Below are 26,727 nucleotides of genomic sequence, written 5' to 3'. Positions count from 1 at the left end.
TGTGTGTGTGTATGTAGATCTACATGTACACACAGAAAATGCACACAGGTATGTTCTCTGACACCCGTGTGCACATCCACACGGTGTGTAGATGCTGGCGTAAATACACATGGGCGTTTCTGCCCAGCTGCCCACACACCCCATCACCCCAGGATAAGGGCCGAGCTGGCAGGAAGTGGACTGCACTTCCAGGGCGTGACAGTGGCCTCCCATTTGCCCACAGGTGACTTCCTGCTGCTGCTCTGCGCCTCCCAGCAGTGGCAGGTGTTCTCGGCCGAGCACATGGAGGAGTGGCGGCACATGGCTGGCGTCAATACTGACCGCCTGGAGCCTCTGCGGGGGGAGCCCAACCCCGTGCCCAACTTCATCCACTGCAGGTGGGGGTCTTAGAGGCTGTGGGACTCCTGGGGCCGTGGTCCTGGGCTGCTGGGGAAGTGGTGGTGACCTGGGTCCATGGTGACATCCACTCGGCAGGTCCTACCTCGACATGCTAAAGGTGGCTGTCTTCCGCTACTTCTTCTGGCTGGTGCTGGTGGTGGTGTTCATCACGGGGGCCACGCGCATCAGCGTCTTTGGGCTGGGCTACCTACTGGCCTGCTTCTACTTGCTGCTCTTCGGCACCAGCCTGCAGCAGAAGGACACGCGTGCCCGCCTCGTGCTGTGGGACTGCCTCATCCTTTACAATGTCACTGTCATCGTCTCCAAGAACATGCTGTCTGTGAGCCCGGCCCCGCCCCGCCCCGTCCCGCCCCATCTCGCCTGGCCCCGCCCCACCCCCTGGCTCCGCCCCGCCCTGCCACCCAGACTGACCCTCCTCCACCCGCAGCTCCTGTCCTGCGTCTTCGTGGAGCAGATGCAGAGCAGCTTCTGCTGGGTCATCCAGCTCTTCAGCCTCGTATGCACCGTCAAGGGCTACTATGACCGTGAGTGGGCGAAGCAGGCGGCCGGGGCTCCGGGGGTGCTCCGGGATAGCCAGCGTACAGGACCCTGACCTGGACCCTATCTGTCCGCAGCCAAGGAGATGCTGGGCCGCGACCAGGACTGCCTGCTGCCCGTGGAGGAGGCGGGCGTCCTGTGGGACAGTGTCTGCTTCCTGTTTCTGCTGCTGCAGCGCAGGGTGTTCCTCAGCTACTACTTCCTGCACGTTCAGGCCGAGCTCCGCGCCACCGCCCTGCAGGCCTCCAGGTGTGCTGCCCCTCTGTGACTTGACTTGTCACCTAGAGGGAGAACCAAGGAGACAGACCCCCTGGGACCTTCTCAGGACCTTGGCGAGGCGCGGTCTCGCCCCCCTCTTGGTTGTTGGCTGGACTGAGGTTGCGTCCCCACTGGGAGGCCTTCCTCCCCAGCCCTGCGCTTTGGCTGCTCCTGTTCCCTCCCTCCCTGTGATACTGGAGGTTCTAGGAGGGTTTCCCTCTCCCCACAGCAGGACAAGGAGGGGTGTGGGCAGCTAGGACCTGAGCCCCCTGGGCCAGGCCGTAGCTAATACGCAGCTTTGCTGCCCTACAGGGGCTTTGCCCTCTACAATGCTGCCAATCTCAAGACCATCGAGCTCCACCGCAGAGCGGAGGAGAAGTCGCTGGCCCAGCTGAAAAGACAGTAGGTGCCATGTGGGCAAGGCCAGGGCTTTCCTGACTTGCCCAATGCTGAGCCACCTCCCCTTCTGCAGGATGGAGCGGATCCGGGCCAAGCAAGAGAAGCACAGGCAGGGCCGGGCCAACCGAGGCTGCCTTCAGGGCTCCCCGGACCCTGGCCAAGAGCCAGGTGAGTGTGGACAGAGCCTCGGCGCCCACATCCCATGTTTCCACGCCCGCTGGAGCCATGTCCATGCTGTGTGATGTCCCACGGGGCTTCTGGCCCATCCACCCTGTGCTGTGTGGTCACTCTGTCCCTGCAGGCCACATGGCCGGACCATGACTATCCGTCTGCACTTGTGGGCTGTCCTCCACCCACCGTGGCACTTCATGTAGCCCCTTCATTGCCCAGGGGCTCTGAGTCTGTGTCTGCTGAGGGGCCGCCTGCGCCCCTTCCCACTGGCTCATGCGCACCCTGCCCCTCCACAGGGCCCGGCAGTCCAGGGGGCTCCTCCCCGCCACAACAACAGTGGTGGCGGCCCTGGCTGGACCACGCCACAGGTACTGCTCCCACCTGGCCTTCCCTGACCACCCTTTCAGAGCCGCTGTGCGCTAGGCAGGCTTCCCTCTTGCCCTGTACTGACCTGGCCGGCACCTCCCAGGAGCCCTGCTCTCAGGCTTCACACTGAGCCTCTGGGTCATCAGGGGCCACATCCCTACAACAGGCTCTGTGTGTCTTCTGCTTTCTAACTCTTGGACTCAGAAGTATAGTCTTGGCTGCTGGCTGGCAGTGTCCCTCCTTCCCAGTCCTGCCCACTCGTGTCCCTCTCGTCCAGTCTGGTCTCGTCCCCGCCTGCTCTTGCTTGTGTCCTGTGCATGTGCTGCTGTCCCCCGGCCTGCCACTCCCTGGTTCTTGCCCGTGGCCGTCCCTCTGAGGAGGGTGGCTTGCGGGCCTTTGCCCCAGGGTCACGGGCTGCTGAGGGTCCCAAGCTGGCCAGAATAGCCAGACTGTTACTGGACCCATCCCAAACCAAAGAGATGAACTTGAGGGTCTGGCGGGAGGAGGGAGGGTGGCTGGCTCTCAGTGCCCCCCTTGCCCGCAGTTATCCACTCTGGGGACTACTTCCTGTTCGAGTCGGACAGTGAGGAGGAGGAGGAAGCCCAGCCCGAGGACCCCAGGCCATCGTCACAGAGCGCCTTTCAGGTGAGCATGTGGGCCCGACACTCCCTAGGCCTAGGGCACCTACCCAGCCCATTCAGACCTCCTGCACTCACATATGGGGGGGAAGGCAGGATCTAGGGGTAAAGGTCATGGGCAGCTGTGTGCCCCTCTGCCCACCTCCCCGGGCCATGACTGACCACCCTGGTCTCTTGAGAAGGCTCACTGTTTGCTAGACACACCCTTCCTGTCCACCTTTGGGCTCCTGTTCTCAGCATGGGGACTGGCACTGAGTGGCAGCCAGGATGTGCTGGGTGGCTCATGTACCACCCCCGTCTTCCCACCACAGCCCCCCAGGGATCTGATGGCCCCTACTCTGGCCTCCTGACCCCAGGCTGCTCCTGGACAGGAGGCAGAGGTGGGTAAATGGGATCCCATGGCAGGGGTGGAGGGGTGCTAACCCAGGGCCCTGCCTGCAGATGGCCTACCAGGCGTGGGTGACCAACGCGCAGACCGTGCTTCGGCAGCAGCGGCAGCAGAGGGCCGAGCAGCTGCGCACAGGTGAGTCTGGCTATGGGCAGGTTGTGGGGTGGTGGGGAGGCAAAGCGCTGATCAGGTCCCCTGTGCCTAGGAGGCGACCCAAGCCAGGAAGCAGGGCCGGCAGAGGGCTTGGAGGACGAGGTGACCGGTGAGTTGGTGCCAAGGGCTGGGGTCAGGGAGTGGGGGTTACCCGCTGACCGCTCCTTTATGCCCTCCTGCCCAACCCTCACCGCAGGCCGCAGCCATGTGATGCAGAGAGTCCTGAGCGCCGTGCAGTTCCTGTGGGTGCTGGGCCAGGCGCTGGTGGACGGGCTGACACGCTGGCTGCACGACTTCACGCGGCACCACCGCGCCATAAGCGACGTACTGCGCGCAGAGCGCTACCTACTCACGCAGGAGCTTCTCCGGGTGAGCGGGCTGCCCCGGCCCCGCCTTACCACTCCCCCGGGTCCGCCCCCTACACCGACACCCTGCCCACCACCACATGCCCCGCCCTTGCACAGACGCCTGCCACGCCCCCCATTTGCCCAAGTCGGTTGACCTGAGACCCTGGCTGCCCTGCAGGGCGGAGAGGTGCGCCGGGACGTGCTGGACCAGCTGTACGCCAACGAAGCTGAGGCAGCCCGTGATGCCCTGAGCACAGCATCGAGGTAGGAGCAGGGGCGGGCGGCTCAGGACAGTGGGGACTCACCTCACGCGGCCTGTCCAGCCCCAGCGCCTGAGCTGCTGCACAGGGGGCGGTAGCCGGCTGGGCCCTTGTCCACCAGAGACCCAGAGGCCCTCCAGGACTGCCCCCAGAGCCTGGGCAGAGCACAGGCCGCCTTGTGAGCTGCCTTCTCCCGCAGCGGGCTGGGGGTGGAGGAGCCGCTGAGCAGCGTGACCGAGGACACCAGCAGCCCCCTGAGCACTGGCTACAATACCCGCAGCAGCAGCGAAGAGGTGGTCACCGAGCCTGGGGCTTCTCTGCGCAGCTCTGGGGAGCTTCCCGCTGGCGGCCGCGCCCGAATGCGCACGGCCAGCGAGCTGCTGGTGGACAGGTGAGCAGGGAGGGGTGCACAGCAGGTGGCCCCCGAGGCTCCGAGCCGGTGCCAGTGCTGGTGCCGTCCAGGCCTCTGCGCCAGGCCTGAGCCTGGTCCCCCGCAGGCGCGTGCACATTCCGGAGCTGGAGGAGGCGGAGCAGTTCGCGGCGGGGCGGGGCCGGGCGCTTCGGCTGCTGGAGGCCCTGTACCAGTGCGTGGCTGCCCACTCGGAGCTGCTGTGCTACTTCGTGATCGTCCTCAACCACATGGTCACTGCCTCAGCCACCTCCCTTGTGCTGCCCGTGCTGGTCTTCCTGTGGGCCATGCTCTCCATCCCGCGGCCCAGCAAGCGCTTCTGGATGACGGCCATCGTCTTCACGGAGGTGGGCGTCGCTGGAGGGGTGGGGGTGGGGGAGGGTGCGGGCGCCACGCTGACCTCTCACCCCTGCAGGTCACGGTGGTCGCCAAGTATCTGTTCCAGTTTGGCTTCTTCCCCTGGAACAGCCACGCTGTGCTGCGGCGCTATGAAAACAAGCCCTACTTCCCGCCGCGCATCCTGGGCCTGGAGAAGAGCGACAGCTACGTCAAGTATGACCTGCTGCAGCTCATGGCGCTATTCTTCCACCGCGCACAGCTGCTGGTGAGTACTCATACACACACCTGCACACGTAGGTTGACACACACACACACACACACACACGCACACACACGCACACACACAGCCAGTTTGTTTCAGGAAGCAGGCGGGACATACTGGGGCCCAGGGTGGACCTGGCCATCTCACCCAGCCCAGGGTGGCCATGCCAGCCTCACCAGCCTGCCTCACTCCACAGTGCTACGGCCTCTGGGACCATGAGGACCCCCCATTGTCCAAGGAGCACGATAGGGGCAGTGCAAAGGAGAAGGGGGCTGAGGAGGAGCCAGCCCTGCCTGCGCCCCAGGAGGAGCCAGGAGGGGCGGCCAGGCCCCCTGCTGAGGACAATGTCCAGGCGGAAGCGAAGGGTGGGCCCGTAGAGTCCGGCGGCAAGAGGCGCATCAGCCTCCGTTTCAGGAGGAGGAGGAAGGAGAGCACGGAAACCAGAGGACAGGCCATTGGTACGAGGGCCCACCCGGTGGAGCCACTCACATCCCACGGCCCTCACACCCTCTGCTGGTGACCCTGGGGAGGTCCCTGCACTCGGTTTGGTTTGTACAAAGTGGGCTGGTTGCACTGGCAGCCCCTTAGGGGTTTCCTGGGATGGTCAGGAGTCTGAGCTGGGCCAGCCGGTGCCATGCAGGCTCCACCGTCAGTGGCGGTTGCTCCTCACAGAAGGTGAGGAAGAGGAGGAGGAGGCAGCAGTGGCGGTGGTGGCGGCCGGGGCAGCGACCTTGCGGAGAGAGAAGAGGCGGAGTCGCCCCCAGGAAAGAGTGAGGGTGCTGGGGGTCCGGCTGCAGAGCTTCTGCCTGTCCCTGTGAGTGCCCTGCTGGGAGCGCCCAGGCGAGGGTGGGAGGAGCAGGGCCTGGACTGAGCCCGCCCGCCCGCAGGGCCCGGAGCATGTACTGGCCCGTGCGGCGCTTCTTCCAGGACATCCTGCACACGAAGTACCGGGCCGCGACCGACGTCTACGCGCTCATGTTCTTGGCCGACGTCATTGACTTCATCATCATCATCTTTGGATTCTGGGCCTTTGGGGTGAGCTGGGTCTCCGCCCTGGTGAGCCCAGGCCCCGCGGCCTCCCCAGCACCTCTGACCTCTGCTCTCCCGGCCACAGAAGCACTCGGCAGCCACGGACATCACGTCCTCCTTGTCAGATGACCAGGTGCCCGAGGCCTTCCTGGTCATGCTGCTGATCCAGTTCAGCACCATGGTCATTGACCGCGCCCTCTACCTGCGCAAGACCGTGCTGGGCAAGCTGGCCTTCCAGGTCGTCCTGGTGCTGGCTGTCCACCTCTGGATGTTCTTCATCCTGCCCGCTGTCACTGAGCGGTGCGTACCAGGGTGCAGGCCCCGCCCAGACACAGGCTTTGTAGTGCCTGGTGGAGGCAGGGTTGGGGGCATGGGCACCCTGACCTCTGACCTGGCCTCCCGGTCCCATCCAGGATGTTCAGCCAGAATGCGGTGGCCCAGCTGTGGTACTTTGTGAAATGCATCTACTTCGCTCTGTCCGCCTACCAGATCCGCTGTGGCTACCCCACCCGCATCCTCGGCAACTTCCTCACCAAGAAGTACAACCACCTCAACCTCTTCCTCTTCCAGGGGTGAGTGTGGCCAGCCTGGGGTGCTGGTCTGGGGGTAGGGGGCATCATCCCTCCGGCCCTCCTGATGGTGCCCCGCCTTGGGCAGGTTCCGGCTGGTGCCATTCCTGGTGGAGCTGCGGGCAGTGATGGACTGGGTGTGGACAGACACCACGCTGTCCCTGTCCAACTGGATGTGCGTGGAGGACATCTACGCCAACATCTTCATCATCAAGTGCAGCCGAGAGACTGAGAAGGTGCCGGGGCCCCAGGGGGCACTGGCCACTCACCCCCACTGGGGTCCCGCCTGGGGTTCACTGCCCACACAGCAGAAGTCGAGAGGGCACTGTCCTAAAATCCTCCTGGTGGCCAGAACAGGCTCCTCCCAGGGGACGGTGACTGAGGCTGCCTCAGGGGTGGCCCAACCACAGAGGGGCCAGAGCCAACACTGAGCAGGAGGCCTGGCCTCTGGGCCCTGGCTCACTGTTGTGGGTCACAGTGTGAGCACTGACCTGTTACCTGGGCTTTTGTGCTTTCTCATCAGTTTTACTGATAACATTCACACATCACCAGGTGGATGGTTTCTAGTATATTCAAATCTCCACAAATATCAGAACAGTTAAGACCACACTCATCATCCAGAAACCTCAGCCCCACAAGCAGTTGGCCCCTGGCCCCCATCCACCCCTACATAGGTGTACCTGTTCCTGTCACGCCAGCTGCATGGACCCACAATGCATGGCCTTCCACAACTGGCTTCTCGCAGCGCAGTGTGGTCCAAGCTTATCCATACAGCTGTACCACAGTTTCTTCTCAAGGCTAAGTAGTAGTCCATTGTGGTTAAGACTTGTATATGTCCTAAAAAAAAAAAAAAGCCTCCACAGCCTTTCACATCTCCTGGGTGTGCGCTTAGGAAAGAACCGTGTCTCTGGGGGCCCCTGCCGAGCCCTGTGGCTGTGGCATGGCAGGGACGCCAGCCTGCTTGCACCACGCCCTGGCAGGGAGGTGTCGCACTGTGCTTCTCCTTCTGTTTCACCTGCTGACTTCTGTTTCCCATCAAGCATCTTTCCCTGTGCTTGTTGGTCACCTGTGTATCGTTGTCTTTGGAGAGACAGTCTGTCCAGGTTTCTCTCTGGTTCTTACTTGGGTGGTTTTTGGTCATTGTGAGGGTTCCTTATGCATTCCGGAAGTCAGACCCTTATCAGGTAGATCTGCCCTGAAAGCATCTACTGCTTTAGGTCTCCCATGAGTTCATCTTTGTCAAGGATGTGGGTGACCAGTACCCTCTGTGGCAAAGGCTTTCCTTCCCCACGGCCTCAAGGTGAGGGTCTGGTTCTGGCTTTGGGCTCTACTCCCTGGTCAGCTGTCTTCACCGCTATGGCTTCAGTTTCAATGTATAGTCAAGGCTTGACTTTGTGGGGTCACAGGGGAGCCTGAGACCACGATGCTTGCTGTCAGGGGCTGGCACAGGGCCAAGCGGGTGACCTGTGTTTACCCCCCACCCCCAGAAATACCCGCAGCCCAAGGGGCAGAAGAAGAAAAAGATTGTCAAGTACGGCATGGGCGGCCTCATCATCCTGTTCCTCGTGGCCATCATCTGGTTCCCGCTGCTCTTCATGTCCCTGGTGCGCTCTGTGGTCGGCGTCGTCAACCAGCCCATCGACGTCACCGTCACCCTCAAGCTGGGCGGCTATGAGGTGAGCATCATAAGGGGGTCTGGCTGCACGTTGCTGCTGTGGCGGGGCTGGGGGGCCTCTCCGGGCGCCAGGTCACCATGTCCCCACCGCCAGCCCCTGTTCACCATGAGCGCCCAGCAGCCATCCATCGTGCCCTTCACGCACCACGCCTACGAGGAGCTGTCCAAGCAGTTTGACCCCCACCCAGTGAGTGGCCCCCCGTGCGTCTGCCTGTGGTGGGAGGGAGGGTCCGGCTGCTCCCCACTGAGATGCTGCCCTGCACCCAGCTGGCCATGCAGTTCATCAGCCAGTACAGCCCTGAGGATATCGTCACAGTGCACATCGAGGGCAGCTCCGGGGCACTGTGGCGCATCAGCCCGCCAAGCCGGGCACAGATGAAGCGGGAGCTGTATAACGGCACGGCCGACATCACCCTGCGCTTCACCTGGAACTTCCAGAGGTGTGTCCGGGGGGGCACCCCACCCTTCACCTGGAACTTCAGAGGTGCGTCCTGGGCAGAGGGCAACCTCAAAGGGTCACACACCCCACCAGGTCACACTGTGCCCCCGCTGTAGGGACCTGGCCAAGGGCGGCAGCGTGGAGTACACCAACGAGAAGCACACCCTGGACCTGGCCCCTAATAGCACTGCCCGGCGGCAGCTGGCCAGCCTGCTGGAAGGCACCTCGGACCAGTCCGTGTGAGTGGGTGGGGGGACCGGGCGTGGAGGCCACAGGAGGGCTGGACCAGGCCTGACTTACCACTTCTCCCCACAGGGTCATCCCCCACCTCTTCCCCAAGTACATCCGTGCCCCCAATGGGCCTGAAGCCAACCCCGTGAAGCAGCTGCAGCCCAGTGAGCGGGGCAGGGGTTCTGGGTGGGGGTGCTGGCTGTGGCCGTGGCCCTGGACAGCTGGGGGCCCTGACACCTCCCGGTTCCCACCTAGACGAGGAGGCTGACTATCTCGGCGTGCGTATCCAGCTGCGCAGGGAGCGTGTGGGCACAGGGGCAGCTGGCTTCCTCGAGTGGTGGGTCATTGAGCTGCAGGACTGCCAGGCCAACTGCAACCTACTGCCCATGGTCATCTTCAGTGACAAGGTCAGCCCGCCCAGCCTGGGCTTCCTGGCCGGCTATGGGTGAGTGTGGCGGTGCTGGGGGGCAGGTTGGAGCAGGGTGCAGGCCAGCAGCAGCCCCGAGGCTCACTTGCCCACCCACCTGCCCCCAGCATCATGGGGCTGTACGTGTCCATCGTGCTGGTCATCGGCAAGTTCGTGCGCGGCTTCTTCAGCGAGATCTCGCACTCCATCATGTTTGAGGAGCTGCCTTGCGTGGACCGCATCCTCAAGCTATGCCAGGACATCTTCCTGGTGCGGGAGACGCGGGAGCTGGAGCTGGAGGAGGAGCTCTACGCCAAGCTCATCTTCCTGTACCGCTCACCCGAGACCATGATCAAGTGGACGCGCGACAAGGAATAGAGCCACCATGGGTGGAGTCGAGGCCCCAGCCTGATGCTGCTGTCACAGGAAGCCGCGGCCCGCTCGGCGCAGGACTGCTGGCCCTTCATGTTGTCTCCCACCCCCATGCGTACTGTAGTTTTCTAATTAAAACGTTTTTATTTATACAAAGGGGCAATCACATGCCGACTGCCCAGCCTTGCCTGCCTTCTTGCTCCCGGGGGGTCTCTTGTCCCAGGTGCTGGTCCGCGAGCTCAGCTCTCGCCAGTCCCGGCCTCGTCTTCGCTGTCCCCCAGCAGGTACTCCCGGATCTCCTGCTCGGCTGTGGCCCTGGGGGAACTGCATGGTAGGAACGGACACCCAGAAGGACCCCTCCTATGCTCCCTTCCCCAGCAGAACAGGCAGTACCTCTGGCTGCGGAGCTGGGCCTCGGACAGGATATAGGGTGGCAAGAGCTCCAAGGAGGGCTGCAACAGAGAGTTAGCACAGGCGAGGGGCTGAAAGGCACGAGGCTGGCCAGTGCCCACCTGTCCCTCACCCGGGAGAGAGGTGGCCGCTCACCAAGTCCTTCATGTTCACTCGGCAGCCGTAGCACAGCTGCTCCATGACTTGGGCCCGGGGGTCCTCCCTGCAGAGCACGCTGGACTGAGCGCCTGGCCTGGTCCTCAGTGAGGACCCCAGGGCGCACCCACACTGTGCAACCACGAGGTGCCGACCACAGCAGGGTGGGGGGCACGACAGGTCGAGGCAGGGACTCACCTCTTGCAGCAGCCGGGGGCCCCACCCATTCCGGCACAGCAGCAGGGCCCGGCAGCCGCCCTAGCCTGTGTGACAGGGGTCTGCATCTGGGGGAGATGTGAGGTCTGAGCCCCAAAAGCCGTGGCGCTATCTGCAAACACAGAGGAGCTCAGGGGACCTCGGGGGCCACAAAACCCCAAGAGCACTCGCGGGTGCTCCGCCCCAGCACCGCACGGGTGAGGACAGACCAGCAGTGTCGACGTCCAGCGTGCACATGCAGAGCAGGCAGCGGGGGCCGGCGGCACAGCCAGCCCTGGGGGCCTTGACCAGCTTCTCGCTTGTCCTGGGGTGGGGACAGGGCTCTAAGACACTGCTGGCCGGGGGCTCCACCCCCCCAGCGCCCCCACCCCCAGTGCCTACACGCACCCACCTGTACACGGTGCTGACCGTGGAGGGGAACTGGGCCTGCAGCCTGAGGATGAAGGCCTCCATCAGCCGGTGGATGCTGGCCTTCTCGGGTGCCTGGGGCAATGAGACAAGGGGGCAGCTGTGGGAGGGGCCCCACCTGAGAGGAGCGTGGACCCCGGACTTCACAGCATCAGCCCTGAGAGTCTGCTGTGCAGCAAACCAGGCGCCCCACTTCTAGAGCGCCCCCCCGTTCAATCAGGCACCCTGACAGAGCCCATCCTGCCCCTCACCCCACCCCCACAAACCCCCACTCCGGGAGCACAGGGATGCCCCACGCGGGTTCCACTACGGCAAGGGGCGTGCACGCTGCCCACCTTGGTGTCCAGGGCCGGCGTGCAGACGGAGGGCACGGCAAACAGACGGTTATAGAAGGCAACCTCCTTCAGCGTGTGCTCACGCATGGGCCGTACCACTACCACGTCACCATGTCGCTCGTCTGAGAAGCCCTGGGGGTGGTGAGGGGGACAGTGTTCCTCACTATACTCGGCTGTCCCTGCCTGCTGGGGGGTCCTGACCTCTCCCCGCCTCCTGGGTGACCCCTGGGCAGCTTGCAGGCGCACCGTGTCCCAGGCAAGGAAGGCCCCTCTCCCCAGTGCCAGGCTGGTCATAAGCTTGATGGCCAGGCGGGTGCAGCTGTCCCCCGTCATGACCTTGGAGTAGCCGTGGTTCCGGGCCACATGGAGAATCAAGTGGGTCCTGTGGATCGAGGCGGGAGGTCTCAGGAGCGCAGGGAGACAGGCCCAGAACTCGGGGGGCAGGGCGAGACAGACTCACCGCAGGGTCTGCAGAAGCTCCTCCTTGGCCGTCAGCGTCTTCACTGAGTCAAACAACCTGGACAGTGCCTCAGTCTGGGCGGTCGTGGGTGGCCCAGCGGGGCTCTGGGGGTCCTGGGCACAGTGCTGGCTCTGCCGCTCTACCCCGTTGGTGCCCAGTGCATGCTGCTGCTGCAGGAAGCTGTCCACGGCTGCCTTGTAGGCTCCCTCCGTCCCCGCTGCCTCCTGGGCAGAGCAGCGCAGCGCAGAGGGTGGCAGGCTGAACACCTGCAGGAGGGCAGAGCTGTGAGACCCACCCAACGTGGGGGAAGCGGACTGTGCCCCTCAGGCACCCAGTGCTCGCCCCCAGGCCCTCGAACAGGGACGGCCCGCCCACCTCCTCCAAGGCCACAGCATGCCATGGGAAGCCAGTGGTCTGCAGGGCCAGCTTCACCTCCGCCAGAGTTCTCGCTCTGTCCTCGGGGCTCTGGCCGCAGGCGGCTCCCTCTGAGACCCGCAGGCAGAAAAAGAGAGTCAGGCTTCAAGAGATGTGGGCAGTGGTCAGGACCAACAGCCCTGTGGGGGCAGCAGTCTCTGAATGCTGACCTGTCTCCTCGGGGGGCATTTTCAGAGTGGCTGGTGAGTTCTCTGGGGATGGGGTGGAGGCCGGAAGGGCAGGTCCCCTCAGGCAATGAACTCGCCCTTCTCACTCAGTGCCCTGGACCCCGTGGTGGACACTCGGTAGACGTTTCTGCCCAACCCTGGATGGTCTGAGACTTAGGACAGCAGCAGTGCTGTCTGCCGAACACGCTCACTGTCTCCAGAGAAACGCCCCCAGGAGGGCTTCCTATGGGCACAGCGCCAGCAGTCAGCAGGCCCATCTGAACACCAGGGCCCAGGAGGAGACATACCATCAATGTAGACAACCCCTGGCACGAAACGCAGCCTCTTGGCAGAATCTCGACTCAGGCCCTGGGGGGGTGTGACAGGGCCTCAGCTCCAAGGCCAGAAGCCACCGGGCACTTTGCTGCAGACTCTGCTCCTTCCAGACCAAGGGCCCCAGGAAAGGGCAGCAGTGTCCCCTGTGCTGTGCCGGACTCCACGCAGGCCCACAGGGCAGAGGCACAGCCTAGCGCGCTTCAGAGTGGCACTCCCTGGGGTACCTCTGTCCCCCTCCAAGCAAAACCCGCTCTCAAAGCCTGTCTGTGCCTCCTGGCAACACCCGAGAAGCCCCTGCCAAGCCCTTCAGACCACTCAGAGCAAGAAGAGACCGTGACAGCAAGGCGTCTCTGGTCACAGGGAAGAGCACCGCCGGGCGAGGGCGGGGAGGGGGCTGGTCTCACCCCCTCTGGCCAGGTTGAGGAGACCAGGAGGCAAGGGCAGAAAACCAAGCGCAGAAGTGCCGCCTCCGGGAAGCCCTGGTACAGGCCACACCACCGTCCCTTAGAGGGTGCGCAGGGGTACAGGCATGTGCCACGCGGGTCAAGGCCTCCCAAGCGCCCCAGGGCTACCAGGAGTCCCACTGCCTCCAGTGCCCAAAGTAGGCCTGTGGATGGGCCAGCACAGCCCCCATGCCCCTTGTCTCTCCACTGAACCCCCGAGACCCTGACCCTGCCTCTCCAAGCCCCCCCTTAAACTGCTCAAGGAAGCCACCCTGAACCCCCAAGCCCTCAGGTCCCTGGGGCACCTGCTCTTGCTTTACTGTCTTGTTCTGACACCGTCCCTGGACCAGGGGAACGCCCCTGGATGCCTTGAGGGGCGCTTTGCCCTGGTGCCACCCTGGTGCCTGGTGCTGTCCAGCAACACATGTCTGCATTCGAGCAAAGGGACAGGGCACTAAACCCAGACATGGCTGGGCACTCCCCATACCACTCCAGGGCCAGCGTCCACGTGCCCACATCTAAGAGCCCCGAGCATCCTGGCTGGGAATAGGACCTTTCTCTCCAGCCCCAAGCAAGAGTCCCTTGGTGTCAGCCCCCACACTGGATCCTGACTAGGCGTGGCAGGAGGATGGTGTGGAGACATACCTCAAGGACCTGCCAGACCATGGAGCTGGACGAAGGCCCCCCAGACCACGCCAAGAGCACCTGCGGAAGGAGGAACATCACTGGGGGCGCCGCACCTCCAACACGGCCCCCTACTCCGCCCAGGGATGTCTCCAAACGTGAGTCCCCCAGGAGTCCGGGTGTGCGCCCGTAGGAGGGGCTGGCACGATGCGGCTGGGACGGGCCGCCTGCGAGGGGGGCGCCACAGCCTACCTTCTCTCCTGGGAAGATCAGCCTGCTCTTCCCCAGCATGGCTCTGAACTTGTGCACGTACAACGCCTTGAAACAGTCCCTGCAACACAGACACTGGCAGCCGCGGCAACACAGCCCAGGCCACCCACCAACACCTCGCAGGCACAGCCTGAGAGTCCACCAGGTTACACTTTCTTTTAGCAACTTCCACCCTTAAAGCAATGTCTTGACAGTAAGAGCTGCACCCAAAGATGTATGAGGGTAGAAATGAGAAAAAAAAAAATGCAAGTAAAGAAAGGAAAAAGGAAGAGAAAGAGACAGAAAGGAAAAAGGGGAAAGAAGGGAGGAAAGAGAAGAAAGAGAGAAGAGAGACAAGCAGAGAGAAAGCAAGCTCCCTCCCCAGCAACCCAGAAGGCAGGCAGGTGGAGCAGAGGGGCCCAAGCAGAGGGACCCAAGCAGAGGGACCTGAGCAGAGGTGAGCAGCGCTGCCCCAGACAGCGGCCAAGCCTGGGGCTGTGCCCCACAGCATTTACTTCTTGCTGGTCAGACGATCTAGTGTCACAACAGCCCCCAACACAGAGCAGGCCCTGCTTATGAATAGCTGACCAAACACCCCATGGAGGCATTGTGAACAGTAACTCAACAGCAGAACACTGAGGCTCCAGGGACCCCAGGGGATCCGCCACGGGGTGGCTCCTGGAAGGTCAGGGCCCCGGGAGGTTCCTTGGGCAGACACGGATGATCACAGTGGCAGAGAGGACCCTGCAGCTGCCACAGCCGTGCCCCCCACAGCACCATGAGGCCCCAGAAACCACGCTCTCCCTCTGGTCAGGCAAGGCAAGGGCTTCCTACATGCTGACCTTCTCCACCAATGAGGAACTTGCTCAAAACCCAGACTGCCAAAATCTGCAACCTGGAAGACCAGCCTATCACCTCTTTCCAGACTAAGCGAGCAGGGGAGGGGAGCCCTGGGCCCAGAAGGAGTCGCTGTGGCCTCTCTCCTCTTCATCGGGGAGCTCTCCAAGCAGACTGGAGAGACCGTCATTTCCAGATGCTCTTATGTGGTTAAAGCAGTGACTTTCGTATCTAAAACATATTTCCTGACAGCACACAGCAAATCTACTCAGCCCCGCAAAAATGGGCAACTGTGAGAAAGTTTGGGAGAAAACAACTTATTCTATTCCTTTAGCTTCTTTTTCAGAAACTTAACAAGTAGAGTCTGATACTTTGGGAGACCAATTTAAAAATGTGAGCTGGTCAAATAATTCAACGTGTTTGTTTGCCATGCATGTCACGTCACCTAAATTTCATAAAGCAAGTGACAAGCCTGACCCCTGTGGACCCACGGACCCCATGAACATGACCAGACACTGAAAGTTATGATTCATGGCCAACATGACAGGGCCATAGACAGCTTCAGATCAGACGGAACATGCTAGGCCTCTCTGGGACCAGGGATCAGCCCCTGCTCCTGTCCAGAGGTCCCCCCACGGATTGCCCCAGGTGGTCCAGTGGCTAAGAGTCTGTGCTCCCAATGCAGGGGCCTGGGGTCCATCCCTGGTCAAGAAACTAGATCCCACATGTCTCAAATAAGACCTGATGGAGCCAAATAAATAAAACAAAAAATCCCCAGAGATGCCCCCACAGCTGGGAGGTTAGAACTCCCCCTTTCATCCCTCTCTCACAAGTAAAACAGGCAACACACAGAGCGCCTGCCAGAGAGCCCAGGGTGCTCCAAGCTGCCCCTGAATACGTTCCAGCTGCCCTGAGGAGCTCTTCTCGCCTGCACCACACTCCTCTTCACCTTCGCTCCCAACTCTCTGTAAGCGCCACTCGGACCTTCCTGCCTCCTGATGCACACCTGGGAGAACAGCACTCACACAAAAACCGACACCCACAGCCATACACACACACTCACCCACCCCTGGACATTAGGAGTAAAATGCTTTCAAAAGCAAGAAATAAAGCCGCAGAAATGGAGGCAGTCCTGGTTACTGAGACTGTGTGTGCCGGGTCACCTCCCACCTCCAGGCCTCACCTGCAGAAGGCGTCTCCAGCCCGGATCACCACCACAGGCAGGCCTTCCTTGCACTTCACACACTTCTGATCCCCAGTTCTGAGGCATTGGGAGAAGAGAGACCAGGACACTGATTACATGCGCTCAGGGGCTTCAGGGAGGCGGCAGCCGGTTTCTCATCCCAAGCTGTTGTACCAGAGACCGTGGTGGGGGTCGGGGTGGGGAGGAAGGAGCCTGCACCTTACAGACCGGACCTAGTATTCTTCTCCAGACTACCCCGCTGAGGAAATACCAGGGCCCTAAGGGGATTTCAGTTCGTCAAAGCCAGCTCAGTGGGCTCTGTCTCTTAGGACTGGCACGAGAAAAGAGACAGCTAGCTCTGGGAGGCGCTGGAGGGGAGAACTGGAACCAGAGTGCAGAAGCGGACGGCAGGTCGACTTTCCTCGCCAAGTAAGGACAGCTTGGTCAGAGGCGGAACCATTCCACTGGCTACAAAAATTAGAGGTGCGAGCGCGCCAAGTGTTTACCACGGACTTGCCAGGCACTCCCCGGATGCTGAGGAGCGAGGTCCACCCCACACCAGAGATTCCTGGACTCCCAGGACCCGCCCTGGGCGGTCTCCGGGCTTCCCGGAGCGTGGCCCCCGAGACTGAGCGCAAAGCGCGTACGGGCTGGCCCTCGGGGCAGGGCTCGCCGCCTGCCGGAGGATCGGAAAGGAAGTGGCGGGTGCAGCTGCCCAACTTTTACCCAAGCCGTGGCGGCGGCGGCCCTTTGGGGGCGGACTCCCGGTACTCCTCAGACATCTCGCACATGGCTGCGCTGTGTCGCTTAGCCGACAGCTTCGACGGCAGAGGCGGGGCGCATCCTGATACGTCACCTAGGCGCCGCCGCGAGGGGCGGTCGCTCTCTATGACGTCAACACGACGCCGGCGCAGCCGTGACTCTAGAGCTGGGGGCGGGCGCTCCTTCTGATGTCAACTCGGCGCCGGCGCGGCCGTGACGCGCAGGCCGAGCCGGGACAGGGGCGGCGGCGGCTGGCCGGGCCCCGGGATGGCGATGTTCCGCAGCCTGGTGGGCTCGGCTCAGCAGCGACAGCCGCCGGGCGGGCCCGCTGGCGGCGACAGCGCCCTGGAGGCGCAGTACAGCTGCCCTATCTGCTTGGAAGTCTACCACCGGCCCGTGGCCATCGGCAGCTGCGGCCACACGTGAGTGCGCTGGCCTCCGGGAGGCCGCGGGGTCGGGCGCCGCCGCGGGGAGGTCTTAGGCCACCCCAGCGCAGTCCCAGCGCGCGAGAACTTGCGGGGCGAGGGGTTCCACGCGCAGCGCCGTTTCTGCCCTCTGGGCACGTCCATCCGCCTCAGCCCAGCGTCCTGCCCGCCCGCCCCGGGCGCTCGACCCCGATCACCCCGTCGGCAGACAGGGCCGACCTGCAGCTCTGCCCGGTCTCGTGTGCCAGGAGCCGCTGACGGCCTCGGCGGGCCTCCCTGGGAACTCAAAGGGCAGCGGGTGCGACCTCTGTGCCGGTCGCCTTCCCTCTGGTCTAGTGGAGACTGGGGTGGGCAATTGTAAATAAATGCTTTGTGGCTTTTGCTGTCAACTATTTTTTGGATCTGCTGTCAGCTTGTCGTGACTGCAGAGGAGAGGAGTTCCCTAAAGTTTGCACAAAGGCTTTCTTGGAGTCTGGTGCTGTTTTGTTTTGATGGAGAACTTGGGTCACCATGGGTCACTGAGCAGCCAGGCAGGCTGGCCCTCGGTGGACCACATGCCACACACATTGCTAGGGTTTCAAGCTGCGCCAGGGCCAGTTGTTTCAGGAACACAAACCTGAGGATGTAGCTCTTCTCCCAGCAGAGAGCTGCACTCCTGTCTTCTGGGAGCTGCCAGCCTGATTGGGAGGGGCCTGAGATCAGAGTGTGTGGTCTCCAACTCTCCAGAAGGCTGAATAACACAGCTCTTGAGTGAAAATAGCAGGGTGGGAGAGGGGACAGGAGGGCTTGGCTGCCCGCAGAGCTGCTGAGGAGGTGGGGCCGAGGTGCACCCAGGATAGTAGGAGGCCCCAGAACATTTTGCAAACAAAGGCAGCTGGCCCAGGAGGTTCTTGATGCAAAGAGGGAACTGGAACTGCTAGGTGTGTATGCTGTGTATCCTCGGGCTGCAGGACGGTGTCAGGAGTCGGGAAGCCTACACACACACACACACACACACAGACACACACACACACACGGCACAGACACAGACACACACACACACACGGCACAGACACAGACACAGACACACACATACACATACACACACACACACACACACACACACGGCACAGACACAGACACACACACACACACACACACACATGGCACAGACACCCACCTGCGCATCCTGGGGGAGCGTTGCTGACGAGTCCTGAAGGCGCTGCACCTCACTTTTTCATGCCATTTGTGACATTTTGGCAGGGGCAGCCTTTGAACAGCACCTCTCTCATCAACACACATCAGTGGGTGTTGTCACAGTGTGTTCAGCTTCTTCCAGCCAATCGTTGAGAGAGCTGCAGAGCTTGTCTTGGGGCCCAATTTTAGAAAGCCTTTCCTGGGCTTAGGATTTCTATCAACACTCACCCAGCCCTAGACACAAGCCTTTTTTCCCAAATAAGTCTTTTTAGAATACAGAACTACACAAACTGCTGTGAAAGCATATTCTTCTCTAATACCCTCTCCCCACACTTTTCTCGGCAGAATCAGACTCCTCTGCTCCTGTTCCTGAGCTGGTCCTGCAGCAGCCTCTTCTTTAGCTTCTGCCTTAGAAATATTTCCTTCCTGACCCTACTGCTGATGTAAACTTCCTGGCTGGTTATCTCTGCTGCCTACTTTCTATAAGTTTCTTGTCCGATGTTTTGAAGGCGTGTGTGCAAACAAACAGGAGAAGGCAATGGCACCCCACTCCAGTACTCTTGCCTGGAAAATCCCATGGACGGAGGAGCCTGGTGGGCTGCAGTCCATGGGGTCGAAAAGAGTCGGACACAACTGAGCGACTTCATTTTCACTTTCATGCATTGGAGGAGGAAATGGCAACCCACTCCAGTGTTCTTGGAGAATCCCAGGGACGGGGAGCCTGGTGGGCTGCCGTCTATGGGGTCGCACAGAGTCGGACATGACTGAAGTGACTTAGCAGCAGCAGCAGCAGCAGCGCAAATGAACATGAAAGATTTAAAGACACACCTTTCCTTTTAAAAAGTCTGCTGGTGGTCTGGTTATCTGCCTCACCCCACAGCTACCTAACTAAGCAGTTTCCTTCCACAAAATAGGTTTTCTGGAGGTGACAGCAGCCCTGCCTGGGCCTGGACTCCTGCTCTAGCACCCGACAGAAGGGGCAGGTCATAGGGAGGGCTTTCCAGCAGGAGCCCAGAGGCAAGGGGGCTCCTCGGTGGAGACTGTGAAAGCGCTCCCAGGAAGTCCCCAGATAAGCCAGTAATCTGTCACACTCAGGGGATGCCCTGGGCAGTAAGCCGCATCTGGAACCAGAAGCCACCTCCTGTTTCTAATGCTCTGACAAAGCCTCCCCTAGTGCCAGTGTATTGGGGCCAGAGTTCTGCCTGGGCTGCCTCCAGCCACTGTGCCTCTTCCGTCACCCTCTCTGGTCAGTGCCGTCACATTGTCCCCCGCTTAAGTGTCCCCACGTGCAGTCTGTTAATGAACAGAAGTTGTAGAAAACTGGCACACTTATGCGTCAGGAGATGTGTAGAGAATGGTGGTAACAGACATTTTCTGAGTCCTCCCTGCTTGCAGAGGCCTGGGAGACAGGTGCTGTTACTCTTCCAGCACAAGGGAAAGGAGATCGGGGCAGCCGAGGGCAATCCCCAGGCGTTCAGCAGAGCCGAGGCTGGAGCTCAGGCTACTGGGCCAGGCCAGCCTCTCACCCTGTCACTGAGGCCCCTTCTGTGGCCACAGCCCCCAGCGCCCGTGGTCCAGTGCCTGCAGAGACCCGGGACTGCTGAGCATTTACCAGCCTGGGGCGGGCTTCTCTGCTCAGTTTGCAAGGCCTCTGTCCACAGGCTCAGTGGCCTCTCAGGGTCCCAGGTGGCTCCCCTGTGTCTGTGCAGGGGTTCACCAGTGGGGGCAGCACTTGAGCGATGGGCCCACGCAGAAGAGGCTCCGGCCAGCTGACGGGCCGCGCCCCCACCCCCTAACCAGGCCTCCGTGCACCTGCGAGGGCAGGGGCCGTGCTGCACCTCCTTCTGCCCCCGGCTCCTTAGGGAGTAAGATGAGCTGGCAGTGTGGCGGGCGGGTCAGGCGGGGCTCATCCTGCTTCTGGAACCGCAGCTTCCCTGCCTCCCATCCCTACCAGGCACCCCTCCCCTGACCCAAGACCGGTTTGTCCTGAGTACAGCCTCAGCCTGGCGCTCTGCAAGCTTCCTCCAGCTGCTTGTGGCTCAGGGGACACATCCCTCACTGAAAGCACACAGAGGTGGCTGCACGGAAGCCAGCATGCAGGAGAAGGGCCTCTGGATCGCCTGAGGTGCCTCTTCCTGAGAAGAGGTGAAAGTCTGAGGCAGAAGGATGGGGACCCTGCGCTCAGCTGGGCCCCTAGAAATGCCCGCAGCCCCACCCGCCTGACCCGTGGGGAACAGTACAAACCCCAGTGCCCAGCAGGGTTTGTGCAGGCCGCCAAGCTGCCACCTTTCTTGCGGGGCTGAGCCTGTGGGCTGTGGACGAGGCCCCAGTCTCTGCTGAGCAGACCCCTCAGCACTTCCTACAAGGCCAGACCAAGCTGGTCCTGAGATCAGGCTCTCAGTCCCTCTTGTCTCCCAGCTGAGAATGTTTGACCTGCGGCGTGTGCTCTTCCACAGCACAGGGCTGGTTGTGAACACGAGCTGCTGTGGCCAAGCACCTGAGGGTGTAGGACATGGCACCTCCAGAGACGTGGCTAAGAGCTCAGAGCCGAGAGGAGCCTGGGCACCTGGGCACAGCCCCTCTGCCACCCTGCCTCTGCTCAGGGCCTGAGCCCTGCTTGCCTGGGGACAGGGCATGTCCCAAGACTGGTGATGCTTCCTGGCCAGCCTTGGCCCTGCTCAGTCCAGTGAGTGCTGGGCCCTGGGGCCCTGTGGTTTCCTCTCAGCACTGGGGGTTAGTGATTTTACCCCCAGACTTAGTGGGTGGAGGGCCTCCTGGGTCTCCCACGCTGTCCTGGAGCCCCCGAGGTGTTGTCATTACCCGTGGCAGTGAGATGGGCAGGGTGGGCCCTGGCCCTCCCGCAGCCAGTGCTCTTGCTGGGACCAAGTCTGGGAGCCAGCACAGGACAGGGGGTCATGGCTGCAGCTCAGGAGCCCATGATGGGGCAGGGACAGTGGTCATCTTTCAGCCAGACAGTGCCCACTCCGCCCTCAGGCCCCGCACAGAAGCACCTGCTGACGTAGGGGTGTGCAGCCCTCAGGCCCGTGTCCCCCCTGCAGGTTCTGTGGGGAGTGCCTCCAGCCCTGCCTGCAGGTGCCGTCCCCGCTGTGCCCGCTGTGCCGCCTGCCCTTTGACCCCAAGAAGGTGGACAAGGCTGCCCACGTGGAGAAGCAGCTCGCGTCCTACAAGGCGCCCTGCCGAGGCTGCAGTAAGAAGGTATTGGCTGGGCTCCTGGCGGGTGCATGGGGGAACCAGGTGCAGGCCACCCCCCAGTCCTGTTGAGCAACCTGCCATTCCACTCACTTCCCGAGCGTGGCCCAGGCTCTGGGCTGTGGCCAATGCGGGGATGGGGGCTGAGCTGAGCCCGCCCTAGATGCAGCCTAACACCCCAGTGACCCTCATGCTGCAGGCGGTGACTGAGGCAAGCCCAGGCCCACCATCCCTCCAGCACCCGAGCCCCCCCAGCCCGCCCGACACCTGCTGTTCCTGCAGGCAGGTGTACCAGCTTTCAAGGGACCCAGCCTGGGAGCAAAACGTGAAGTGAGGTTTTCAGATTCCGCCATTGCTCAGGTTAACAGGTTAACTCTCCTGAGTTACCACAGTAGGAAGCGGCCCTGGTTGCTCTGTCCTCAGGGTCACAGGTCTGAATGTCCAGGGCCCTCCTTCAGGCTCTCGCGCCCCTCCCTCCCAGCCCAGGAGCAGCATGAGGTGCCCCGCGCTCGGTCTGTGTCGTGGTTCTTTCCACACAGTGGGATCAGAGGGGCAGGCCTCATGCAGTGTCCCCAGCCCTGGGCAGAGGGGGGCCAGGCCGGTGTCAGGAGGCCCTCCCCCTGTACCGCAGGCTCTGGGTGGGCGCTCCTGGAGGTTCCCGTTTGTGCCACCTGGGAGTGCTGCCCGGGCCTCTTTCTCTCCACTCACTCCTGCCTGCCCCGGGCAGCCAGTGCGCCCTGCCCTGCCCTGTTGAGCCGGTTCCACCTCTGGTCGGAGCGGGCAACCTGGTGATTGAGAAGGCTGTGTCACATTAGCTTTTCTGCTTCTTAGTAAGGAGTTTTCAGCACATCTGACTGCTTAGAATTTTGTCTGCTGGCTCCCGTTATGAGGGGTAACTTTTCACAAGTAAATACCCTCCCATGGGACTTCCCTGGTGGTCCAGTGGCCAAGACTCCACGCTCCTGATGCAGGGGGCCCGGGTTCGGCCCCTGGTCAGGAAACTAGACCCTACAAGGCTCAGCTGACAATCCCAAGTGGGGCAACTAAGACCCAGAGCAGCCAAATCAATCAACCAGTTAAACGAACAACCCTCCCATGTCTCCCAGCTCCCCAGGGGCCCCGTCAGGGCTGCTCCCCGGAGGCCCCCTGCCCCCTGCATGACCACAGCGTGAGCGGTGAGCACCTGCTTCTGGGTGCGGCTCTGCAGCCCTGGGTGCACTGGCCTCCTTCTCCAGCCACGGTGCTGGCCGGGGTGTCAGTAGCCAGGGCCTCAGCCCCCGCCCCGACCCTCCCCTCTCTCTTCCCAGGTGACGCTGGCCAAGATGAGAGTGCACGTGTCCTCCTGCATGAAGGTCCAGGAGCAGATGGCCAACTGTCCCAAGTTCGTCCCCGTGGTGCCCACGTCCCAGCCCATCCCCAGGTAGGCCCCGCGCAGGTCATCCTCTGGGGCAGTTTCTGGCCTACGTCACAGGATGGGCAGCGTGGCTCAACCCTGAGGAGGTGGGAGGGCTCTGAAGGGCCTCAACCCCTGCAGGTGGGGACCCAGGAGGGCCTGGCCTGGCCTACCTGTCATCCCCTAATGGGAGCACAGTCCTTAGGCTGGGGCCAGACAGACACCACTCTGGGCGGGCAGCCACATCGAGGAAGGAGAGACTGGGAGTTACCAGGTGGGAGGTCCTGGTGGAACGTGCAGAGGAGGACGGGCTCCACGACCACAGGGCCCACAGTGCGGGGGAGGGCGAGCCGGCTAGGCCGTAGGAAGAGGGGCAGCGCCACTCACCCCTCGCCCCCGCCCCAGTGCCGTCCCCAATAGGTCCACCTTCGCTTGCCCTTACTGTGGCGCCCGCAACCTGGACCAGCAGGAGCTGGTGAAGCACTGCGTGGACAACCACCGCAGCGACCCCAACCGCGTGGTAAGCCTGCCTGCGCCCCAGACCCTGCTCCCCGCACGCACGGCCTCCCAGGCCCCGTGGGCTCACCCCCCACCCCCGGCTCTGTCCCAGGTATGTCCCATCTGCTCGGCCATGCCCTGGGGTGACCCCAGCTACAAGAGCGCCAACTTCCTGCAACACCTGCTGCACAGGCACAAGTTCTCCTACGACACCTTTGTGGTGGGTGACCCGCCCCCCCCCCGCCCTCCCAGCGCTGGTGGTGGGTGGGTGGGTCTGCAGGGCCAGCAGAGGCCTGGGGACCCTGGGCTGTGCAGAGTGGGCCTCTCACCCACGGGCCAACCAGCTCTCCTCACTCGGGGGGTCCTCTGAGGGAGGCGCCATCGCAGGGGGACCGTCTCCCCGGGTTTGCACTGAGGCCTGGGGACACAGACCCTCCTTGGGGACAGGCCCTTCCAGTGCCCACTGGGAAAGAGCCACATCCTGCCTGCAGACGCTCCCCTCCTGTGTGCCCCGAGGTCTGCTCTTCCCGTCCCCTGCCAGCTTGCGGGCACCCAGCCTTGTAGGCTCCCGCCTCCACTCTGCCCGCACCTGGTCCTGATGGTAGAAACACGGGGGTCCTGGTTTCCCCCACCCTGCCGTCCTTGAATCTGGGGGGAAAGGACAGCTTTCGTTCCTCGCGTCCACCGCTCACAGTCTGTCCAGCCCTCCATCACCGGGCGCAGTGTCCTCAGGGCAGCCAGACCATCCCCTACTAGTTGCCACGAGGTGCCCAGGACCCGTGACTGTGAGGCTGAACAGCAGCAGGGCGGGGGGACTGCACTCCAGTCTGTCTGAGGTGACCGGGCAGGGGTGGCCCTGAGAGACCACAGCGTCCCACCCAGCTCCGACCCGTCTTCCAGGACTATAGCATCGACGAGGAGGCCGCCTTCCAGGCCGCCCTGGCCCTGTCTCTCTCCGAGAACTGACGGTGCCACCACCGGCTGAGCCTTCCCACCTCCAAGGACAGAGCCCGCCAGCTCCTGCGCCCAGACCCGCCTGGGAAGGCGCCTCGAGGGCCGGGCAGAACCGCATTGCTGCCAGAGGAGAGGCCACGTCCCCACCACCTGCGCTCCTGCTGAGCGCTGCTGGCTCCTCGGTGCTCGGGCTGAGCACATGGCCTCGTGGGGGTGGCGAGTGCGGCCCCTGTCCGTGTCTCAAAGCCATGCTGTCCTCCCTGCCAAGAGGACCCTTCAGGCCCCTCCACCCAGCAGGGACACGCAGGGGCCCAGCCCAGCACCTGGCAACGCTTCCCCCTCGCGCGCTCGGTACTGGCTTTTGTGATACCTAGAGGTTCCGCACTTTTCTATATTATCCGGTGTGATGACCTTTTCACATTTTCTAGAGCAAAGACAGAGCAGTTACCCTTCATATTGCAATATCTGTGTTTGACTAGGAACAATAGTATTTTTATGGAACATTTACAAAATTATATTTTTTAAAAAAAACAATCAAAAATGAACGGTTGTGGGATAGGTGGGGGAAGGAAGGGAGAGACGGGACAACGGCTGTGCCTGGGGACCAAGGTGACTACTTGCCCAGGTCACCTCGCCGTTCCCCAGGGGCAACTGTGATAACAGCCAGAAGAAATCCCAATGTCTGGCCACTTGCGGAGGCAGCTGGGTCTGCTCCTGGCCCCCCGCCTGGGTCCCAGCCTCAGCCCCGCAGTCACTGTTCTGAAGCTGACAGCCTCCCGGCCCAGGCAGGGCCACCCCCAAGGGTGGCAGAACGCGGGGCCGGGGCAGTGGCTGGTCAGGCCAGAAAATGCTCACTGGCACCTTCGTTTGGTTCCTGGAGTAAATTATTGCTGTCTTTAAAAAAAAAAAAAAAATTTAAATAAAACGTTTCAAAGCATCTCAAGCGGCCTGACCAGTGCGTTTCTTTCAGCAAACATTAACAGCAGAGGGCTGGAGTGGGGTCAGGAGGCCATCCTCTGCTGCAGGCCTGCGGTCATGTGTCCTTCCCAAGGAGTTCCACCTTTGAGGCTCCCACAGCCTCCCCAGGCAGCCTGCTAGGCTGTGCCCTCAGCATGTGCCCTCACTCCAGCCCAGGAGCCAGCCCTCCTCTCAGACATCCATCCAGGGACGGTGGTCTCAGGCCAACATCAATGCCAGGAGCCCCCTGCTGTTTCCAAGTCACCACAGGCCTTTAAAACGCGACGAGAACCCCGTGTGGTCAGGGTCCTGGTGCGCTGCTGAGCTGTCCCTGCCTGCCTCCCCTACCTGTGCCCTGGACCTTGCCCCTCAGGAGAAGGTGAGGCTCCCACTGACCATGGCAGGGCTGACAAGCAGAGGCCTCCACGAAAGGACCGTCCTGCCTGGGGCTCAGTTAGCCGCTATAGAAAGCCTTCCTCAGGAGCCACCAGCACCCCGCCCCCCACTGCTACCTTCCAAAAGAGGCTGTGACATGATCCGGGGGCCACCCAGGCCCAGCATCAGCTTCCCCAGGGCTGGAGGGAAAGGAAGCGTGTGGCTGAAATCCCCCTCCTGCAGGAGGCTGAGGGGCTGGGATTCAGGCCCCCGTGTGCAGGTAGGGGAGCCTCGGGGTGGCCCTGGCAGGTCACCCAGGGCCTGGAGCCAGCGGGGGCAGCGTGGGGACCGCCCGGCTCCAGAAGACAGGTGCAGACGCTGCCCTGCGTCCTCCCCCCACCAGCCCAGCACCTCACTCCGCCACAACCTCCCCTGCCCCCGGCAGTCATCACTGCTGACTCCTCCGGGGCTGGCCACCCTGCCCCCATCCAGGACCTGTCGCTTTCTCCCCCTGCCACCCCGGAGCTGCCAGCACGTCGTGTCTGGGATACATGGGGTTCTGGGGTCATTGGGCCCGTGTCCCAGCCCCAGTTCAGCCTCCAGCCCTGGGAGCAGGGCTGGTGGCAGCTACGTTCTCCCCTCTTGGACACAGCCAGGCTGGTCAGCCACCCACAGGCCACCTGGGGAGGATGGAGCTGTTCTCATGTGCCTGTCACAACCCTTGGTGCCCAGAGAGTCCCAGGGGCAGCCTTAGGGCAGCCTCAGCAGGTCCTGACCTCACAGTGCCCTCGAGGAGGCGATGCCCGGGTGTCTGTCCCCGAGTCTCGCCCTGTAGAGGCCTCAGCACCCACCATGTCAGCATTCGACCAAGGGCTCCTGGCCACAGCAGGCTGGCAGTCCCCGGGGGTGACGCCCAGGCTGCAGCGCCTCCTCTGGACTCTGACATACCTGAGCACCACGTATCTGCCCACGAAACGTACTCCCTGGAAGGAGCCTTGAACTCCCTCATGACAAGGCAGTGCAGACTAACGGGCCCAAAGACACCTCCACACCGTGGGCCTGATAACACATCCCCAGCAGCGTGTGATCAGCACCAGCCGGCAGCGAGCTTC

The 26,727-nt window shown here is 62.4% G+C and overlaps 3 protein-coding genes across 9 annotated transcripts in view; 2 read left to right on the top strand and 1 right to left on the bottom strand.

Moving 5' to 3' along the window:
• The window catches only part of PIEZO1 (piezo type mechanosensitive ion channel component 1 (Er blood group)), a 55,859-nt gene extending 46,056 nt beyond the window's left edge, over positions 1–9,803 (top strand). The window contains exons 24-51 of one of the 5 annotated variants that reach the window (XM_061386985.1): positions 224–377; positions 475–718; positions 827–923; positions 1,014–1,185; positions 1,507–1,596; positions 1,667–1,761; positions 2,061–2,132; positions 2,675–2,775; positions 3,210–3,291; positions 3,362–3,418; positions 3,506–3,678; positions 3,835–3,920; positions 4,116–4,307; positions 4,414–4,672; positions 4,741–4,929; positions 5,123–5,384; positions 5,602–5,740; positions 5,814–5,961; positions 6,041–6,255; positions 6,369–6,527; positions 6,613–6,760; positions 8,012–8,200; positions 8,294–8,386; positions 8,467–8,639; positions 8,755–8,877; positions 8,954–9,033; positions 9,125–9,314; positions 9,404–9,803. In XM_061386985.1, the coding sequence (XP_061242969.1) occupies positions 224–377; positions 475–718; positions 827–923; positions 1,014–1,185; positions 1,507–1,596; positions 1,667–1,761; positions 2,061–2,132; positions 2,675–2,775; positions 3,210–3,291; positions 3,362–3,418; positions 3,506–3,678; positions 3,835–3,920; positions 4,116–4,307; positions 4,414–4,672; positions 4,741–4,929; positions 5,123–5,384; positions 5,602–5,740; positions 5,814–5,961; positions 6,041–6,255; positions 6,369–6,527; positions 6,613–6,760; positions 8,012–8,200; positions 8,294–8,386; positions 8,467–8,639; positions 8,755–8,877; positions 8,954–9,033; positions 9,125–9,314; positions 9,404–9,653 (4,232 nt within the window). In that variant the 3' untranslated portion in view covers positions 9,654–9,803. Of the gene's footprint in view, positions 1–223; positions 378–474; positions 719–826; positions 924–1,013; positions 1,186–1,506; positions 1,597–1,666; positions 1,762–2,060; positions 2,133–2,674; positions 2,776–3,209; positions 3,292–3,361; positions 3,419–3,505; positions 3,679–3,834; positions 3,921–4,115; positions 4,308–4,413; positions 4,673–4,740; positions 4,930–5,122; positions 5,385–5,598; positions 5,741–5,813; positions 5,962–6,040; positions 6,256–6,368; positions 6,528–6,612; positions 6,761–8,011; positions 8,201–8,293; positions 8,387–8,466; positions 8,640–8,731; positions 8,878–8,953; positions 9,034–9,124; positions 9,315–9,403 lie in introns of those variants that run through there. The other 4 variants (XM_061386984.1, XM_061386987.1, XM_061386986.1 and 1 more) reach the window with 4 other exon arrangements.
• CTU2 (cytosolic thiouridylase subunit 2) lies at positions 9,772–16,741 on the bottom strand. The gene is made up of 15 exons (XM_061386995.1): positions 16,592–16,741; positions 15,866–15,943; positions 13,849–13,927; positions 13,618–13,677; positions 12,502–12,562; positions 11,988–12,097; positions 11,613–11,878; positions 11,399–11,534; positions 11,153–11,284; positions 10,801–10,892; positions 10,619–10,713; positions 10,392–10,521; positions 10,194–10,260; positions 10,041–10,099; positions 9,772–9,962 (listed from the first exon to the last, which is right to left on the bottom strand). The coding sequence occupies exons 1-15, from the start codon at positions 16,654–16,656 to the stop codon at positions 9,887–9,889; spliced, it is 1,506 nt and encodes a 501-aa protein (XP_061242979.1). The 5' UTR covers positions 16,657–16,741; the 3' UTR covers positions 9,772–9,886.
• A 19-nt stretch (positions 16,742–16,760) lies between these two features.
• RNF166 (ring finger protein 166) lies at positions 16,761–25,226 on the top strand. Of its 3 annotated transcripts, XM_061387001.1 has the most exons (7): positions 16,985–17,049; positions 20,685–20,914; positions 21,288–21,444; positions 22,746–22,858; positions 23,237–23,351; positions 23,442–23,549; positions 24,230–25,226. In XM_061387001.1, the coding sequence occupies exons 2-7, from the start codon at positions 20,880–20,882 to the stop codon at positions 24,293–24,295; spliced, it is 594 nt and encodes a 197-aa protein (XP_061242985.1). In that variant the 5' UTR covers positions 16,985–17,049; positions 20,685–20,879; the 3' UTR covers positions 24,296–25,226. The 3 variants fall into 3 exon arrangements, with proteins under 3 accessions (XP_061242983.1, XP_061242985.1, XP_061242984.1); XM_061386999.1 differs by lacking the exon at positions 20,685–20,914 and having other exon boundaries at positions 16,761–17,049; XM_061387000.1 differs by lacking the exon at positions 16,985–17,049 and having other exon boundaries at positions 18,962–20,914.
• The last annotated feature ends 1,501 nt before the right edge of the window (positions 25,227–26,727 follow it).

The sequence above is a fragment of the Bos javanicus genome, chromosome 18 (genome assembly GCF_032452875.1).
Source record: "Bos javanicus breed banteng chromosome 18, ARS-OSU_banteng_1.0, whole genome shotgun sequence".
In the NCBI taxonomy this organism is placed as follows: Eukaryota; Metazoa; Chordata; class Mammalia; order Artiodactyla; family Bovidae; genus Bos; species Bos javanicus.
Note: the sequence above shows the minus strand (reverse complement) of the source record. Positions and strands in the feature narration are given on the sequence as shown.

What these genes read in the sequence shown, in the direction of transcription:
- CTU2 (XM_061386995.1), bottom strand. Translation starts at nt 16,656, where the DNA reads ATGTGCGAGATGTCTGAGGAGTACCGGGAGTCCGCCCCCAAAGGGCCG. An exon ending in TGATCTTCCCAGGAGAGAAG is followed by an intron (nt 13,678 to 13,848) that starts GTAGGCTGTGGC and finishes CTCCTTCCGCAG; the next exon opens with GTGCTCTTGGCGTGGTCTGG. An exon ending in GCTGGACGTCGACACTGCTG is followed by an intron (nt 10,522 to 10,618) that starts GTCTGTCCTCAC and finishes CTGTGTTTGCAG; the next exon opens with ATAGCGCCACGGCTTTTGGG.
- RNF166 (XM_061386999.1), top strand. Translation starts at nt 16,895, where the DNA reads ATGGCGATGTTCCGCAGCCTGGTGGGCTCGGCTCAGCAGCGACAGCCG. An exon ending in GCCGAGGCTGCAGTAAGAAG is followed by an intron (nt 21,445 to 22,745) that starts GTATTGGCTGGG and finishes CTCTCTTCCCAG; the next exon opens with GTGACGCTGGCCAAGATGAG. An exon ending in TCTCCTACGACACCTTTGTG is followed by an intron (nt 23,550 to 24,229) that starts GTGGGTGACCCG and finishes CCCGTCTTCCAG; the next exon opens with GACTATAGCATCGACGAGGA.